The following is an 18,233-nucleotide window of genomic DNA, read 5'->3' as shown; positions in this document are numbered from 1 at the left end:
AATATATCATCAGACTGCTTTCAAAAAATCTGTTGCTGTTACAATGTTACTGAGTATTTTTCCACACTGTCTTTTATTAAATGACCATTCAGGAGAAATTTTTTGCCTAGTCTCAGTACCAGGAACCATTTACACTTATCTTGAACATCTGGCTCATTTTTATTGATGATCTTAACTTCTTAATTATGCTACTTGTTGGAAAGCTAGGGCTAAACACAAGGTCTATCTCTAGCAAATGTACAGGACCCCAAAATAATAATCTCCCCTCCTGCAGAGATTCATGTTATCATTTCTATTCTTATTTTCTTTGTTGATTTTCTTATTCTACTTTATCTTATATATATTTTTCTATGTCACCTAAAAGTAAATCTTTAGTTGAATAAATTCATAACATTGCTTAAAGTAATCAATGCTGCAACATGTATCTATATTTTTTCAAAAACACGAATCAAAAGTTTCTATCCATAATTCTTTCATACTGTCAAAGGCATATCTGAAAAAAAAAAGCTTATCTGATTAGAAACTTTAGTCTGGGATCACTTTGATGCTTACCTTTTCTGCTACTTCTCGCACAGACTGAACACTTGTTCCATACAGATGGTTGTTATACTGCCCAGCTTCAATGAATTTATGCTCCTGGATATCTTTTTCCATTTGCTCTCTTGAAGTCACAAAATGATAATCTCTTCCATCTACCTCATAATCTCGTTTTGGTCTAGTTGTATCTTTAATAGAAAAGAACTTGAGGAAGTGTTTAATATTAAAAGGCACAACAAAGCCATTTTCTACTTAAAGAATCATTTTGTAAAGTTCACTACAACAGAGATTGATTTAAATTTGAAAAGTGACAATAATATGGAGGATGAATAACTGATAAAGTAAGTATAAACCATTAAAAATTGATACTGTTTACTTTGACCACACAGTGACAAAATATTGTCAAAATATAAGAACAATAATTAAGAATTTTTATGTGGGTTACTCACGAGGAACACATGATCCAAATTTGTCAGGAAATTCTGAGATCAAGTCATCATTTATCCTGTCTTTCATAGGTCCCAATATGATCACTGGTCGAGTATAATTAACTATAAAAATATACTGCATGTTAAAAGAAATAAACACTCAACAAACATCTGTGTATTTTACTTCACTAGAAAACGAAAGTATCCTTAACTGTTATGAAGAATTTCTTTTTTATTCTTTCTCCACCAATGATGCCTAACTTGATAGCTTACAAGCTTTTATTAAAATCTTACACTTCAGTCAATCTCCTGTTGGAAGTCATACACTTAGATAATTCAACCAAGTTAAATTCAGCATTTTAGCAGATAATGTTTTTGTACACTGCTAACATCATCTCATTACAAATGAGAAAACACAGCACAGTGTTTTACTGATCCCTTTTCAAGTAGAAACTGTAGGGAAGCAGATCAAAGAAGGGCAAAAAAGAAACTGGGTATAATCAGAGTAGTCATCAAGAAAGATGATCTAATATACATGCTGGACTGTAAGGGACCATGTTGGAAGCAGGGAGACTGGTAGTGAAAATGAGACTTTAACATTGTGGTAGGAGGGATGAAAGGTTATAAATAAGAAAGATATGATAAGAATAAATAGGGCCTAGAAACTGACTAGACAAGGGAGATGAGGAACAGAAAGATCAAAGATGATTCCAAGATTTTGAACAAGGATAGTGATACTATTATGAACACTGGAAAGAAGTTGCTTAGGAAATAATACACCAATATAAAATGATTAGATTTTAATAATCTATGGGCTAAACCATGTTTCATAAAATACATATAGTAAATTTCTCTCTATATATATACATGTAGAGTAAGAAAAAAGACTAAAATTCTAATAAAACTTTTTTTAAGCTATGAGTTGAGTTAGACCTATTTTTCAAATTACTTTTTTCCATAAGATTGTAAAACATCAACAGGCTTCACAAACCTTCTTGTTGATTCACTGGCTCATAAGATAAGACATATTCTTCTTGACCACCTATTAGAAAGTTAAAATACAGATGAGAAAATCTATAAAGAAAACTATATAATTTAATTCTTTAATATAACATATAGATTACTAGAACTTTCCCGAGAAAAGTAGCAAAGATGTAAGAAAAAAGGGTACTTTATAAATTAATTATGGCATAATTTAGGAAAAAAAGTGATAAATTATAAAGTTTGGTATGTGTAAAAAGAAAATATAAAATGTGCTAGTTGATAACTACCTTTCTGTTATTCTGGGTTTTACAGATTATTAATAGACCGAATTAAAATCTTCACTTGGGATGTCAAGTATAAGCTATTAATTTTTTATTTAGAATCTAAGAGCTATTAAATAGTTTTTAAAAAATTAATACTTTAATGAGCAGTTCTACATATATGCATATTAGGTAATTTTCTGTTATTAATATGCTGCTTTTTTTTGGTCCTACCAGGTATAACACTTAACATAGCACATACATTTTTATAATTACAACTATTTTCTAACCAAAAGATTTTAATGCAAAGGTAAAACTAGTGTCACTATTTCATTGATGAAAAAAATTCATTATTATAATAATTCATTTATTCAATTTTTAAAAAATAACATTTTGAGTTAGAAAAAGTTTTAGATAAAATTAAATCCTTCCCTTTCAACAAAATGAATCACATAGATAGTAAAGGAGAAAAAATATATTTTGCTTTGATCTTAAAAGCACTTCAGAAGTTATATTCTCTAGGATTAAATTAAAAGATTAGAGCTTATGAATATCCTAAATAGAAAAGTCTACGAATTATATCTCGACTCAATGAAAAAAAGTTAAAAATTTCAGGAGTTCTTAGCACACACATACACATACACACGCACACGTGTAGAAAACAAACAAGGAAGAGCTGTTAAATTCAAGTGGTTCAATGAAATCAATACAGCAGAATGTATTTGAAGATTTTCTTCTTGATTATTATGATTCTATAACAATCTTTTCACTAAATTTGTCATTGGTTTATATTACATGTATGCAGCTGTAAATCTTTTAAATTCACATACCGACATAAATATTCTTTCCTGCTTTAAAGTATATTTTGTTGTTTTAAAATTTATGGGCCTCCCTGGTGGCGCAGTGGTTGAGAGTCCGCCTGCCGATGCAGGGGATACGGGTTCGTGCCCCGGTCTGGGAGGATCCCACATGCCGCGGAGCGGCTGGGCCCGTGAGCCATGGCCGCTGGGCCTGCGCATCCGGAGCCTGCGCATCCGGAGCCTGTGCTCCGCAACGGGGGAGGCCACAACAGTGAGAGGCCCGCATACCACAAAAAAAAAAAAAAAAAAAAAAAAAAAAAAAAAAAAAAAATTTATAATACATAAAAAATATATATTTACAAGCTGCTTTTTAAAGTACTGTATGTTAAACATGTTTTACATGTTATCATAAACATGCAATTTGAATATTCCACACCTAATAATTCATGCAAATGGTGAGACAGACAGTATATACTTTCATTACCTCTTTTTAGTCTAGAAAGCTACTCAGCTACTCTCTGGTGAGTTCTGACTGTAAGTTAATAAAATGCTAAAATACGAGAAATCACATTCCCATATCAAAAAAGAAAATCGCTAAATAACTATTACGCAGCAAAAATAACAACCAATCAAATGAATGAGGGTTAAAAGTATATACTGTCAACATGAAAAATATTAGAGACTGATATTAACAGGATGGACCTTTTGAGCAGCCATACTCATCTGTAATCAAGATTACTTTCATATTAGACAGCAGTAAAAAAAAAAGTTAGAAAAGCAATTTTAATTTTTAAAGTGCTACAACTGATAATATTCATGTACTCTCCCCTCCTCCCATGCCCAAATATATTTAAAAAGTTCACACGCTTATATAGGTCCCTTAATAATATAATACCAAGACAGTACCATAAGAACCAAAAAAGAGATCAGTATTACTGTTTGAGCAACTGTTGAAAATTTTCCCTTCGTCATTTCCTATGTTCACCAAAAGCTGGCAATAAATAGTATCTTGACCCACACCAGTATTGGTGACAGAGAATAAAAAAGGAAATAAAGCTAATTATAATTTAGCATTACTGAAAAATATTTTAATGATTAGTTAGAAACAGAATTACTAAATAAAATGGCAAAATACAAGTTTACTACTCATTTAACTAGATATTTACTTCTTATAAAAGATACACACATACACATACTGTGTACACGAATAGCACTTTTGTAAAATGAACTTTTGTATTTTATGAAAACTTTGGAAATTAATTTCTGTACATAGAGTATGATTTTATTTATCAAGTAAAGAATTTTACTTGGCTCTCCCTGATTTTAAAATATTAAGCACCTAATTTTCAGTTTTCAGAATACATCACTAAGGGAAAAAAACTCCAAAGGATATATTACTTGAGATAACAAAAGAACAAACAACTGAAAACACTTACGGTAACTACTTTCGCTATCACTGGCATTAGAAGTTACATGTTCTGAAATTGCAGGACAATGGAAAAAATAAAGAAAACACAGTGTCATGAGTTTAAAAAAAGCAAATTATCAAAATAAACACAAGGCGACTTAACAAAATGTCGAGATATAAACCACAGATACCCAAAGAGTTTTTAAAAACATTTCTGATTTTCTTTGAAAAGTTTAATTATTTCAAATAAATGAATATGAATTAGCAAGGAAAAAAAATCTGCAGTCAAGGAAAATGTCTCATTTTCTGTTCAACAGTTTATGAACAAAATCTTATTATGAATAGATTATAATAGAATATAACAAAGTAGAATATAACAAAGTGATCCTAAATCAGTCCAACTGTCGTCATAAAAACCACAAAGAGAAAATGTCATTGACACCATTTAATTTAGGTTATGATACAGTAATGACTAACAAAGGAGACAAGTTATATCTGAGCAAACAGATGCCCATTTCAATGAAGTGATATCTTAAAAAATAAATAAATGATCTTGCTTTTAGTTCAGCTTCTTTCTTGTTCCTGAAGAGAAATGAAAATTCATGTCTGAGATCATACAGATAAAGCATTTTGGATATCACAGATTCAGATGCCTCAAAAAAAAAGTCAAATGGAACGGAATTCTAGAAGGTGGGATTGTATTTTAAAGTAGATTAATATTTCTGAGAAACTCGGCTTTGATAAAACTGACAATGGTTACTTTGCAAAACAAAAAAGATAAAGTAAACACACCCATCTGCTGCGTGGCCCCTTCTTCAAAGTGACCCCCATTTCATAACTTGACTGTTCAGTAAACAGCCAGCACTTTTCTCATGTAAATGTAATCTCTTGCGCTCTCTCAATACGTGTCTCTTTTAAATAAAAAAAGGTAATTTTATCTATGAAAACTAAAAAACAAAATTTTCCATGGGAGAGAAGTAAATCTAAATTTCTTATGTCAGGCAAAGGAAAAAAAAATTAACGGATAAGGAAAAAGCTTGAGGAGAGATATCTGCTGCACCATACCACCCACAGTCTCCTAAAATCAAGTAGCACTACTGAAAAGTTTAGAGAATGGTAGAACTTAATGGTAGTACAGTTCTTGAAAAACTGTCATAGTGAAAAATAAGTCTGTTATTCTAACCTACAAAGACAAGATACAACTTTCTTAATCATTATTATGTATATAGGAGGATCATTAAAAATTACAAGACTGAATAATGTATAATAGCACATATAAAATGGTGGTTTTCTAAAGTTTATATTTAAAAATTTCTTCTCATGTTACCACACAGATGTCAAAACAATCATTTTAAATTGTTGTATAATATTCTATTGGACTGTTACATCATGATTTACCTTACTACTTATTTAGATATTTTAGTTTGCTTTAAATTGTTTTCCACAAATATCAACAAATTATTATGAACGTCTTCATTTACATGGCTTTCACCTTTTGTCCTATTTCCTTAAAATTCATTCCCAGAAGTAGGAATGCCACATAAAAAAAATTCTTAAATTTATAGTAGGATTGGTATTACACTCTGCAATCTCTAATATACAAAAGAAAGAAATGTTATTTATTGCACTTGAGTGGAGGGGAAAGTGGGAGTATAGAAGAAACAAAATTAACCATGATTTGACAATTAGAGAACTTGGATAAATGAATACTTGTGGGGTTTATTTTATTATTCCTCTACTATTGAATATGTCTGACATGTTATACATGTATAAAAAATCGAAGTTACTACAATCTCTTTTCTGGGAATTTCCCCTACTCATCGTGAGTTCCCTAAGATTACCAATAAGTACGAAGCAGTCAAATTCTTCAAGTTCTTTCAAGTATCCTTTAAGTAACTCCTCTACAATAAACTCTTGCTACTTAAAGTATTGTCCTTGGAATGGCATCATTATCATTGCTTGGGAGCTTGTTAGAAAGTTAAAATGCTTTTTTCCTGAAAATTAAAAATAATCTTTTTCAAGCATGTCATCAAAGAAGACATTCAAATATCCAATAAGTATAAAAAAGTGTTCAAGCTTACTATCGGGGAAATGCAAATTAAAAACACAACATATATCTCTATCATCCACCAGATTGACCAAAATGAAAAAACAAAAACAAAACAGGTATGTCAAGCGTAGAGAAAGATATGTAGCAACTGGAACTCACATACTACTTGGGGGTGGGGGTGGGGTAAACTGGTATAACCACTTTGGAAAACTACTTGGCACTATCTACTAATACCTAACATATTATGTCTGTGACCCAGCAATTCATTTCCTAGGTATTTTCCCAACATAAAAGGCATATATGCATACCAAAAGATATGTATAAAAATGTTCAAAGCAACACTATTCAAAAATAGCCCTAAATATATGTGTTTATTTACAAATCTGAGACAATATATGTACAGTTTCATAGTTTACTTTTTTCATTTATATTGTGAGCATTTTCCAGACCATTATATTTTAATATGATTTTCAATGGCTATAAAATATTATACTATATAGTAAGTCATAAGTCATTAACCACTTCCCAACTGTAAGGCATTTTAGGATTATTTGAATTTAGGGGGTGCTCTACTTTCTAAATATTATTAAACAAAACATCCTGATATATAAACCTTTGTTTCCACCTCTGATTACATCCTTAGGATAAATTCCTTGAAAAAGAATTAGTAGATCAAAAGATATGCTTTTCCAAAAAGGCTGTACCAATTTACACTCCCAGTAGTAATATGTTAAAAGCAGTCATTCCACAGAACCATCTCCATCACTGGATTCTCCTTTAAAAGAAAAGTCTGCTAAGGTGATGGGTAAAACATACCATTTTGTTTATTGATTATTAGGGCCGTTAAACATTTCTTATATGCTTATTTCAGTTGCTTATCTTTTGAGCATTCTTCTTATATCCTTTGTCCAGCTTTCTAATGGGGAGTGTTTGTTTCTTATTGATCTGTTAGAAATTTATGTGCAAGAATATTATCCTTTTGACATAGTATAATCAGATTCTTAAAATTTTAATTCTTGTTTATATGTTTGATGATCACAACCATTTCAAATCTCTCTGACCGGGCCTCCCTGGTGGCGCAAGTGGTTGAGAGTCCGCCTGCCGATGCAGGGGATACGGGTTCGTGCCCCGGTCTGGGAGGATCCCATATGCCGCGGAGCGGCTGGGCCCGTGAGCCATGGCCGCTGAGCCTGCGCGTCCGGAGCCTGTGCTCCGCAACGGGGGAGGCCACAACAGTGAGAGGCCCGCATACCGCAAAAAAAAAAAAAAAATCTCTCTGACCAAGTCTCACCTTTCTAGTCAAACATTTCTTCCTGAGACTATATCATGTGTTTTCTCTTTGCTCTCTCTAAATACAACACATCCTCAGTCTTAAACAATACTACTACTCTTAACACTTATTCTTAACACAAATGAAAATAAGTCTGGTTTTGGCATCTTAAGAGCTCTGTACCACTCTACTTAAATAAGTCTTTAAAATAGAAAAAGAAGAGATGTAATAGGAAACCTATGTGCCTAACTGTAGAAGTTTCTGAGGTGTTTTACAAAGTGGAAAGCTATAAAAATAAACTGCATACAAAAGACAGGTACAAACCTTGTCTGAAACTGTATACCGTAATTTCATTTCTGAGCACCTTATATAACTGCTCCTGAACTACACTTACTTTTAGTCTCTTTTAAAGGAATCTTACCCACTTTTTTCCTCTTGAATTCTTTCAAAATTGCCTTCTAAAAGCATAAAAGCTACACAGATTTCTATTTCTAGCTTTTTACAAGTACGATAATTTAGTTGTATCCTCCCAGATTTCCATCATACTTTAATTAGTTCTGTTAGTCAAAATTAGGTTTGGAAAGGCAATTTCTATTATTGTTTCGTCTACTGTCAATAGGATAAATCAATAATTTATTTGATCCTCTTCTTTGTAGAATCACTGGATTCTTGTCTTTGAAAAGTATTCTAGTGTACCACTTTTGTTTCCCTCTCTGCTCTTTAATTAAATACCCTACTTTTTCATAGGTTGTGTGAAATTACATGCAGGTGTACATCTTTCTTGATATTCAGTGTTATTCCACATCTCTTCAACAGGTTATCTGGAATAATCTGTCCTTCTGTTTTCAGTCCCTTCATGAGTCCTGTTCCAGCAAGGCTTAATGAATACCAATATGAGGTCACATTTATTTTCTTATATTAAAATCGCACAGGATTTTGCTTAGTTTTTTCCCTGTATCCTGAACTTTAGAATACAGGTAACTGAGATCTTAAATAATGCCCTTAACCCACTCTTCTTCCCAGTATTTTCTACTGTATAATAATGAGCATCTTGTCAGCTGCTAGTAATGTTTTATGTGATAACCTCCATCATATCCAGTTTAGAATTTTACTGATATTTTTCTGTCTCCGTCAACCTTTTCTAAATAAAATCTTTTTGATCTGATCAAGTTACCACGTGAATAAATTCTTTCAGTTCTTGTGAGATGAAGCACAGAAACCTACCATTCAAGGGATCTTAAGTCACTGACCAGAAAATTAAATCAACGACATTGGTAATCAGTTATCATTTTTCATTTGTTTCTCTTCCCAAATCTCAAACCTCAATTAAAATGAGAGCTGAAAATACAATGTGGTCAAGGTGTAGTTATCTACTATAAAAATATCAATGTGGGAACCAAATTCTTCATTTAGTTCCTTTTTCCATGAGCTTTCCACAGTTCTCTGATGACTCAACAGGTAACAAAAATATGTGGGTTCATTTGATGATCCACACCACCTCATGATCATTCTCAAAATAAATTATATAGCATTAAGAATCTGTGGGAATATTTTCCTGTTTCTGAAGATTTCACTGATAATTTTTCCCAAAGGTAAGAGATTAAAAAAGGGTGCCACTAGTGATAGTAAATTTGTGGCTCTTGCCAGATCCTAAAAAGGCAAATGCATAAATAATAAAGTGTGTGTAACAGAAATAATTACATATAAAGCATACTGCTTTCAATCTAATATAAACCTTTAATTGTTAAAGTTGAAATAAAAGTCAAGCACTTATAGTTAAGGTTAAAAGTCAAGTTAGCATTAATCAGGAAAAAAATCTGTGAAATTTAATGTTTATTAAGGTAAACTTAGAAAGTTAAAAGATATTGGCTACATCCTTAATGATCGATGAATTATGAAGAAATAAGTTTTCAAGATGCTTAATAATGCAAACGGAAACAACTACTTAGAAAAAAACTTTAGCCTAAAAGATTACTTCTATGAGTCACTGTCACCTAAAAGAACTTAGTAATATTTGGTAAAATTTCACATTTAATCAATTTGTAAACATTCACATTTAAAATTTTGTTTGCTAAAATGACTTCTTGTTTCATTCACTCATTCCAACATTTATTAAATGACTCCTACATTATCAGACTCTGTACCAAGCTTTATATGAAGATTAAGTACTAGCTAGAAAATTAAACAGGAACAACACACACAAAAAAAACTCCCCCCAAACAGAGACAACACCTTGGTTAAAGAAAAAACAAAGGATAATATTTCTTATAATTCTTTTCATAACTTACAGCTTCCTTAAAAAAATATACAATTTACCTACTACATAGACTGCTACTTGAACTTGAGTTCTACAATTCTTCTTTAATATTTAAGATCTATTGTGTTTTATAGTTTCACATTATAGCAATGCTTTTCTAACACAGGCTCAAAGCAATTTTAACTTGTTTTAACAAAAAAAAGGGGGGGACATAAAACTGTAAGGAAGATTATATTCTACCTTCTAATAATGAGGGCAGATAGCAGTATTTTAAAAAACATTAAAAGTCTTTCTTCATATTTAAAAAATTCCTAGAGAAAGTAATAGCCATAAAAATTACAAAAAGGAAAATATAATTATGAGCAGAGTTTTTCAAATGACATGTGAAAAATGGAGGAAAAATAAAAGGTGTGTATTACAGAAATAAAAATCCCAAGCGTATTATTAACATGAAGAATCTAAAAACAATCTAAATCATACACCTCCTCATGCCAGAAGGGCGCTACCATGAATCTCAAAATGTATCTGAAAAAGGTAGGTCTGTAGATGGAGGTTAAAAATAACTTGGGAGTATTTTAATCACTTACTCAGGCCTTTTGATCCCATGTCGTCAGGGATCTCCTGTAGAGAGTAGTTCCCAGAGAGCAAGCAATAAAAAGATAATCAAAGAAAATAGTTGTCAGTAATGCATAAAATTGGTGCTACAATAAGAGACAGTTCCAAGACCATTACAGGTGCACGTATCTTACAGAGCATTTTTGTATATTTCTGAAAGTTTAAAATAAGCTAGCAGATAGATATAATCTAATAAAAGAACGAAAGTTTTATATGAGAAGCTGATTAGGGTAGAGAAGCAAAAATTTTGACTATTTCTTGCTATTTTAAAAGTAAAATTCAGATTGTCTACATATAATGAAGAAATGGGATAAAACGGAATGACTTGAGACAATCTATTATCAAAGATTGGCAATGCTATACCTAGAAATCAATAAGTAGCTTCTCAGGTACCCATGTTTCTCCTCTAAAATATTCTTTTGAGAGTATAAGTGTTTCTTATAAGAACCTTTACATAAAAAAATTATATTTTAAACATAGCTTAAAAATACCATTTACTTTAAATTAAGAATTCCTAAGGTGCTAGAAAAAGTTAAGATTGGTATACAAATTAATTTACGCCTGTTAAATTGCCCCTAGTTAAGACAAATAGTAACCTGTTGCAGCTCTTGAAACTGTCTCCATGGTAACAACCAACTGCAGGGCAGTAGGTCCCTCTACATTTATCTTCAGTTGACCACTGGATCCACATACTTACGGTCAGCATCACTTGTTTCCTGCTCACTCTGGTCCTTGTTCTTGTAGAAGGGGAATTTTCGGGAAAAGAGGTTCTTTTTACGCTTGTCATTGAATGACTGCTGAAGAAGAGAAGGAGGGGCAAAACAAAGGGATGTCTACTGTCTGTGTGTACAAAGGCCCAGCCTAGTAGCTCTGTGAAAGCTGACTCTTGTGACCACAGTGTGCAGTTTGTATATGAATTTTGCTTTAATCACATATACAGTGAATTTTTAATTTAGTATTAACTTCTCTAATTCTAACATTTTATAACTGAAAACACAGAAAAATTTCAAGAGTGTAATTCAATGATACCTAAAAATAAGGAGGAAGTGCTATTTGATAAAAAAAAGGGAAGAGTAAATCAGATTAGCTACTACTATAGTCCAAATCAAGCTTGAATCTGTTCATATCAATCCATATTTTTCTAGATTTCCAAGTATTAGGTGCTCTACAGCAAAAGTTATTACTTTAGCTGTTCAAATATTTTTAATTTTCCTTTCCTTCATTTTCCTTTGGCTTCAGCACATTTTTCCCCTTCTCTCTTTTTTTTTTTGCTCCAACAAACTAACAAAAAGCCACTACTAAAAAAGAGAACCAAAACAACTGAGCAAGTTGCTAGTGCTGAATATTTAAAAACAATCTTTTTTTTTTGAAGAGAATTAGGATAACTAAATGCTTATCAGAAAATGGGAAGAAAACTAAGATGTGTCCATCAAGCACACAGTCCAGCAAAAGAATTATCAATGCTATCTAACCAAGGAAGAAGAGTCAACTCTCCTGGCCAATTTAAATGTCATCATAGCTGATTTATTAGCCTTTAAGCGCTACCATAATATCTATTTTTAAAGTATATATAAATAAAATAGAACCAAACTCAATTCATTAGCACCATGTCCTGAACAGGGAATAAAAAGTTTGGTGCGGGCTTCTCTGGTGGCGCAGTGGTTGAGAGTCTGCCTGCTGATGCAGGGGACACGGGTTCGTGCCCCGGTCTGGGAAGATCCCACATGCTGCAGAGCGGCTGGGCCCGTGAGCCATGGCTGCTGAGCCTGCGCTCCGCAATGGGAGAGGCCACAACAGTGAGAGGCCCGCATACCGCAAAAAAAAAAAAAAAGTTTGGTGCTCATAATGTCAAACAGGCAATTAAAAATCTAGTAGTTTATACATAATTGCTATGACAGCTGATTTGACGTTCCCTGTTGCACAGATGTCTGAGACAAGTTTTTTCCCTTCCTGAATGTCCCATTTGGGCACTCACACTTTTAAAAGCAGGTAGCACACAGAAAGATGAGGCTAAAGAGGAACAGCTTCTTCTGTAATTTGTCACAGGCACCCATGTCTTGAAGGAAATGGCCTTGCCTACCAGTGACAATAGGAATTATATTTTTTATTATTTTTTGAAGTGGGAACAATATAAAGGATAGAAATTCTGTTTTAATTTTTCTTGTATTTATCCATGTCATAAGATGCTATCAATGTTGTGAAGTATATCAACACCAGGCAGTATTTTTTTCTGGCGTGCCGGTATTTTTAGTCATGTGATGCCAGGTGATTAAGGTGATGAAATGGATTAAAGTGACTTTTAGCTCAAATTCTATTACTTGAAAAGACTTATTTTGGTAAGAATCTTTACAAAAATTTTCATTTTTATCTTTTTCATATCAATAATTCAAAATTAATAAGTTCATAGTCATTAGACAAGCAGACTGTCTTATTATCAATCTTAAAATCTGAAGGCTCAGATAACCCTAAGCAGAAGTTAAAAATTAAGTTGAGAAAAAAATACCGTGGAGAAATCTAAGCTTATAATTGTTTTATAAACTGTCAAGTAGCATTACCTAAATAAAAATCTTTGCTTGAATCCAAATTTTAGAAAAGAGAAAGAGAAGAAAACAAGTTTCAATAGAGAAAAATTTATGGTAATCTAATTTATGGAAGGACTAAGTCTTTTTGTTCATGACAATCACTGATTTTGAATTTAGTAATAATTTTTATGCTAACTGATAAAACTGATACATTTTTTAACAAAAGGTTATTTACCTCTCCTACTGCATATATAGTGGTCAGAGTCAGTTTCACAGCAAACAACCAAAAGAAACATGAAGTTTAAAATGTTTTGATTTTTGATATCTTTTGCAGTTAGCCAAAATGAGATATCGTAAAGATATCATAATATAGGACAGAAAGAAATGCTTGTTAGTTAAGAAATGTATTAACTGTATTACATCTAACATCCTTCAGGTGAAGAATTTATTAAAAGTGAAAAATAGCACAAGCAAACAGGACAAAAATGTGTAGGGAAAACACAAAACTGAAGAAACATACTAACTCTAGTTTCTTTATATTTTCAATACAAAACAATCTGTTTAATTACTTAGTTATTAATGTTATATTGCAAGAGAGAGTGTAATAAATATGACTGATAAAATATTACTAATTCATGAAACATAAATATCTAAATATATAATTTCCATATGTAGTATTTCAAAATAGCTAAATGAATGTTAAAAATGTTAATGAGAAACTGAAATGTTTTTTAAAAGTCTGTATTGGAAACAAAGTCTATAACCCACCATATAAGGAAAGGAAAAGAAGAGCTTAGAATGGGAAATGGTATTACAGACAGAAATGCAGTTCTGTATCAATGGCAAGCGTATTTTTACCCCACTCAGTATCATGCATACTTTTGGTGCTGTGTTAGAACACAGTGACTGTGTATAAAGTTGGTTATAGTCAACAAACAAGACTAAGATTTAAAAATGTCGTTAATTCAGTTAACTTCTTACAGTTTGAAAGAAAAGTTACAACATGCAACCTCTTTTACAAAACACTGACAGTGTATTTTACTGAAATACTTTAAAATACATATATAAAACAAGCACAAAAACCATTGTATATATTTCAAATACTGAGCATTTACTTGGGATTTTTTCCTCCAAAGATTTTCTATTTTAAATATTGCTTCAGATTATACTATATAATTTTGTATTTTCTGAAAGGTACAAGTAAATTTTAAAGGAATTTATCATTTCTAAAATAACTGAATGCATTACATATAATTTACTCAGATTTAATTTCTTTGATCAAGGATCATATTCCTTTAAAATTTTAAAGCTTTTAAGTCTGAGTGCTTAGTGATATCAGACATGTACAAAGAGTAGGGTTAATTTATTTGCTGAGTTAACTTTCCATATTCATTTGAAATTTGATCAAAAGATGTATAAAACTTTTGCTTTAGATAAAAAATCCCCCAAACACAAAACATTGTTATAAATAGTATTTTTTTCTTTTTTTTACATCGTTATTGGAGTATAATTGCTTTACAATGGTGTGTTAGTTTCTGCTTTATAACAAAGTGAATCAGTTATACATATACATATGTTCCCATATCTCTTCCCTCTTGTGTCTCCCTCCCTCCCACCTTCCCTATCCCACCCCTCTAGGTGGTCACAAAGCACCAAGCTGATCTCCCTGTGCTATGCGGCTGCTTCCCACTAGCTATCTATTTTACGTTTGGTAGTGTATATATGTCCCTGCCACTCTCTCGCTTTGTCACAGCTTACCCTTATAAATAGTATTTCAACACAACATGTGTTTCAGCATTTTCTTCAGGCCTATTGCTAGAATGTTCCATTGCACTAATTACACACATACTATAGGGTGAAGCCTGTGATATAATCCATTGACATCCACTAGATTCAAGAAGGACAAAGTAAATGAAAACAAAAACACGTCTAAAATATATATAAAAGAATTTTGATATATTTCTTGCCCACCTACAAAGTCCTCCTCTTGACTGTCCCTTTCTTTATTCCCTTAAGATAAAAATTTATATGATTTAAACATTTAAAAGATGGATTTTATTAGTGAGTAATATTAGCAATAAACGGGGAAAAATAAGAAAATTTCCATAAGTTCGCTTGCAAAAACCCGTAAACTTACATTATGAACTAATTATGAACTAATAGTTTTGGGAAGGCCTATTTTCTCAGATATATTATTTATTAGCTTCACGACTAATACTGGTGACACAAGTTTATAGTTAATTGTTCATCTGAGTGAAGGCTGAATTCATTTCATTTATAAAAATAACGACCAAAAGTATGTTGTTAAGAATATATCAAACGACAGTTTTGATAATCTGGAAAAGTCTGTGAAATGGATGATTTAATTTAATAAATTGTTTACTTTAGCATATCTACTATTGTAGGCCACCACAGCAAGAGCAGTTGATAGCTAATTCTTATGGCAAAATCCTTCTCATTTTAATAATGTGCCTCAAACAAGAATTATGAAAAGGCCTATTGCCTTCAATTATTAATTTTTAGAAATAATAGATTTCACATACTCACCCCTTTATCTCCTCTTGCTTTAGAATTGAATTTCACTGTTTTTAATCTGGCTCGTTCTTTCTTCTCAACCCTGGCAAAGCACAGATTATTTTTTAAGTATAATAAACATATCTAAAGCTCTAACTAGAAATCATCAGAACTGAGACTTTAATATGGAGCATCTTTATATTCTAAAGCCTTCAGAAGTCATTTGAATCCCATAATTTATAAGAATTTCTGAGAAATGAAATAATACAGGGCTCATTTTATTATGAAACAAAACCACTTGTGGAATATCAAAATACAGTACAAGTATGTGTACTTATATATGCAGTCTATTCCATAATTACACTGAAATTATGAAGCACCACTTCTGAGTTTAGCAATTTTCCAGGTTTCCATTTGTTTTGTTGTTTAAATGTTATCTTAGCATGGAACACATATGCTAAAAACTCAGTGTTAGAGAGAAAGCAGATGGGGTAAAATATTAACTGATGAAATTAGGTGAAGGGTATGTGGGTGTTCTAAGTACTATTCTTGCATTTCTCTTATTTTTCTATAGCTCTGAAATTTTTGAAAATAAAAAGGAGGGAAATAAAAAAAGTTAAGCTTAATTCCAACGATATATTTGTGTAAATACATAAAGTAACCAATTATAGTGTATGAAATAGAGGGTTTATTAAGAAAATATTTATTTGGTTGTACTGGGTCTTAGTTGAGGCATGAGGGATCTTTGTTGCGACATGCAGTATCTTTTAGTTGCGGCATGTGGGATCTTTAGTTGCGGCACATGGGATCTTTAGTTGTGGCAAGCAGAATCTTTTAGTTGCAACATGCAGAATCTTCAGTTGCGGCATGTGGGGTCTTTAGTTGTAGCATGCGGGATCTTTAGTTGCGGCATGAAAACTATTAGTTGAGGCATGTGGGATCTAGTTCCCTGACCAGGGATCAAACCCAGGCCCCCTATTTTGGGAGTGCAGAGTCTTAGCTACTGGACCACCAGGGAAGTCCCCAAAATAGAGTTTAAAGTATCTTTGGGAGGATATAGAACTGGTAACCTTAGTTATCCCTAAGAAGGTGAAATGGGTGCTTGGGGAACAGGGTTAAGAGACAGCCTGTACAGCTTTTAAATCTTTTGAATTTTAAACCGTGTTAAAAATGCTACCTTCGAAATAAGCAAGCAAACAAAACTACAACAAATGTACAATCTACAATCGTGTAGATTGTAACACCAATATGAATCGTGCAAAATTTCATATAAATTAAGCTTTACAAATCCTTGACTTCAACATAGCAATTATATTAGTATATAGCAGAAAAATGTACCAAAACAGCCTATGAATAAATGCATATCTTTATTTTTTATTATCTAGCTATACAGTTTTACCATGGGTACAGAAGAACCCTAGCAGTCATGGATTTAAAACTTGCTTTTTCTATTCCAGAGCAATCCTGAGGGTCCATGATATGAATAATTAATTTATAATTCTGCCTAGGCACTTACTGAGGGCACTGAAAAACTAACATTTAGTGAGTAAACATTTACAACTCAAAATGGCTTTGTTTTCTAATCATTATCTTGCTTGCTAAATAGTTGAGTGACTTCAATTGTGTTTATTTGTCAACACTGTTCCCAAAAGAAAGCTAAGAATTGTAGGAACTACAATTCCTTGTGCTATTATTAGACATAAAGAGGTCTAAGAAAGATATCATTCTATTTAAGAAAATATAAGTTTAGAATACATTGAAGAATGAAATGGCATAATTGGTTGTGATTTCATACTGCATTTTATGGAAGGAAAATTATATTCTATAATATTATTCATAAATTTGGGGATCTGTAGAGGTCTCAAGGTATATCTCATCTCTTTTATCACTTCTGGCTTCAAAATCCAACCTTATCGAATTTTTATACACAAAATGAAAAATATCTCTTTCTACCAAAGTCAGCTGTATTTCTCATTTGTTGCAAGTACATGTAAAACCTTTGCAAGATATAAGACTCCAAGGGATAAAGACAATTTTTAGGAACTCTGACGTTGATATTTAAGATATGAGGTTTCTACTGACTCAACAAGGCACAGTGGAAGCATTTCTGGATTTAAAGTATACTATATTCTATTCCAGGAAAAAAGTTATGCAGCTGAGGGCTGCATTACTAAAAGAGGAGTTGCCACCAAATGTAAGATCCAGCCAAATAGTTGGATCTTGCTAAAAATATGGATCTAGCCAACAACAGTCATAAATTCCAAAACCACAGTTACAAACCTTGGCAATATTTTAACATTTCTACTCTTCAACGTCTAAAAACAGGTGTACAAATATATATAAGGTAGAGAGGTTTATAAACAGGCAAATGATTTGGCATAAGTATCGATTTTAGAGACTCTTAACAAAATAAGTCCAACTTATTAATAAGAAAAGAACAAGTTTATTACGTCATAAGCTTGACTTGAAGTGAATTAAATGGCTATAATAAACATTAATGTTCCACTGACAATTTTTACTGGTTATCTTAAAACTTTTAAGTTTTAGGCAATGATTTGGATGAATCAGATCTCATAAATAAGCTCTTT

The 18,233-nt window shown here is 32.0% G+C and overlaps 1 protein-coding gene across 9 annotated transcripts in view; it reads right to left on the bottom strand.

Moving 5' to 3' along the window:
* DLG1 (discs large MAGUK scaffold protein 1) overlaps nt 1-18,233 on the bottom strand; it is a 295,589-nt gene that overhangs the window by 31,776 nt on the left and 245,580 nt on the right. For 5 of the 9 annotated variants that reach the window (XM_060099334.1, XM_060099330.1, XM_060099337.1 and 2 more), the window contains 6 exons: nt 15,679-15,748; nt 11,307-11,406; nt 4,446-4,487; nt 1,957-2,007; nt 987-1,088; nt 553-725 (listed from right to left, as the gene is read on the bottom strand). In XM_060099334.1, the coding sequence (XP_059955317.1) occupies nt 553-725; nt 987-1,088; nt 1,957-2,007; nt 4,446-4,487; nt 11,307-11,406; nt 15,679-15,748 (538 nt within the window). Of the gene's footprint in view, nt 1-552; nt 726-986; nt 1,089-1,956; nt 2,008-4,445; nt 4,488-10,581; nt 10,616-11,306; nt 11,407-15,678; nt 15,749-18,233 lie in introns of all 9 variants that reach the window. The other 4 variants (XM_060099338.1, XM_060099335.1, XM_060099339.1 and 1 more) reach the window with 2 other exon arrangements.

Source organism: Mesoplodon densirostris, chromosome 5 (assembly GCF_025265405.1).
Source record: "Mesoplodon densirostris isolate mMesDen1 chromosome 5, mMesDen1 primary haplotype, whole genome shotgun sequence".
In the NCBI taxonomy this organism is placed as follows: domain Eukaryota; kingdom Metazoa; phylum Chordata; class Mammalia; order Artiodactyla; family Ziphiidae; genus Mesoplodon; species Mesoplodon densirostris.
Note: the sequence above shows the minus strand (reverse complement) of the source record. Positions and strands in the feature narration are given on the sequence as shown.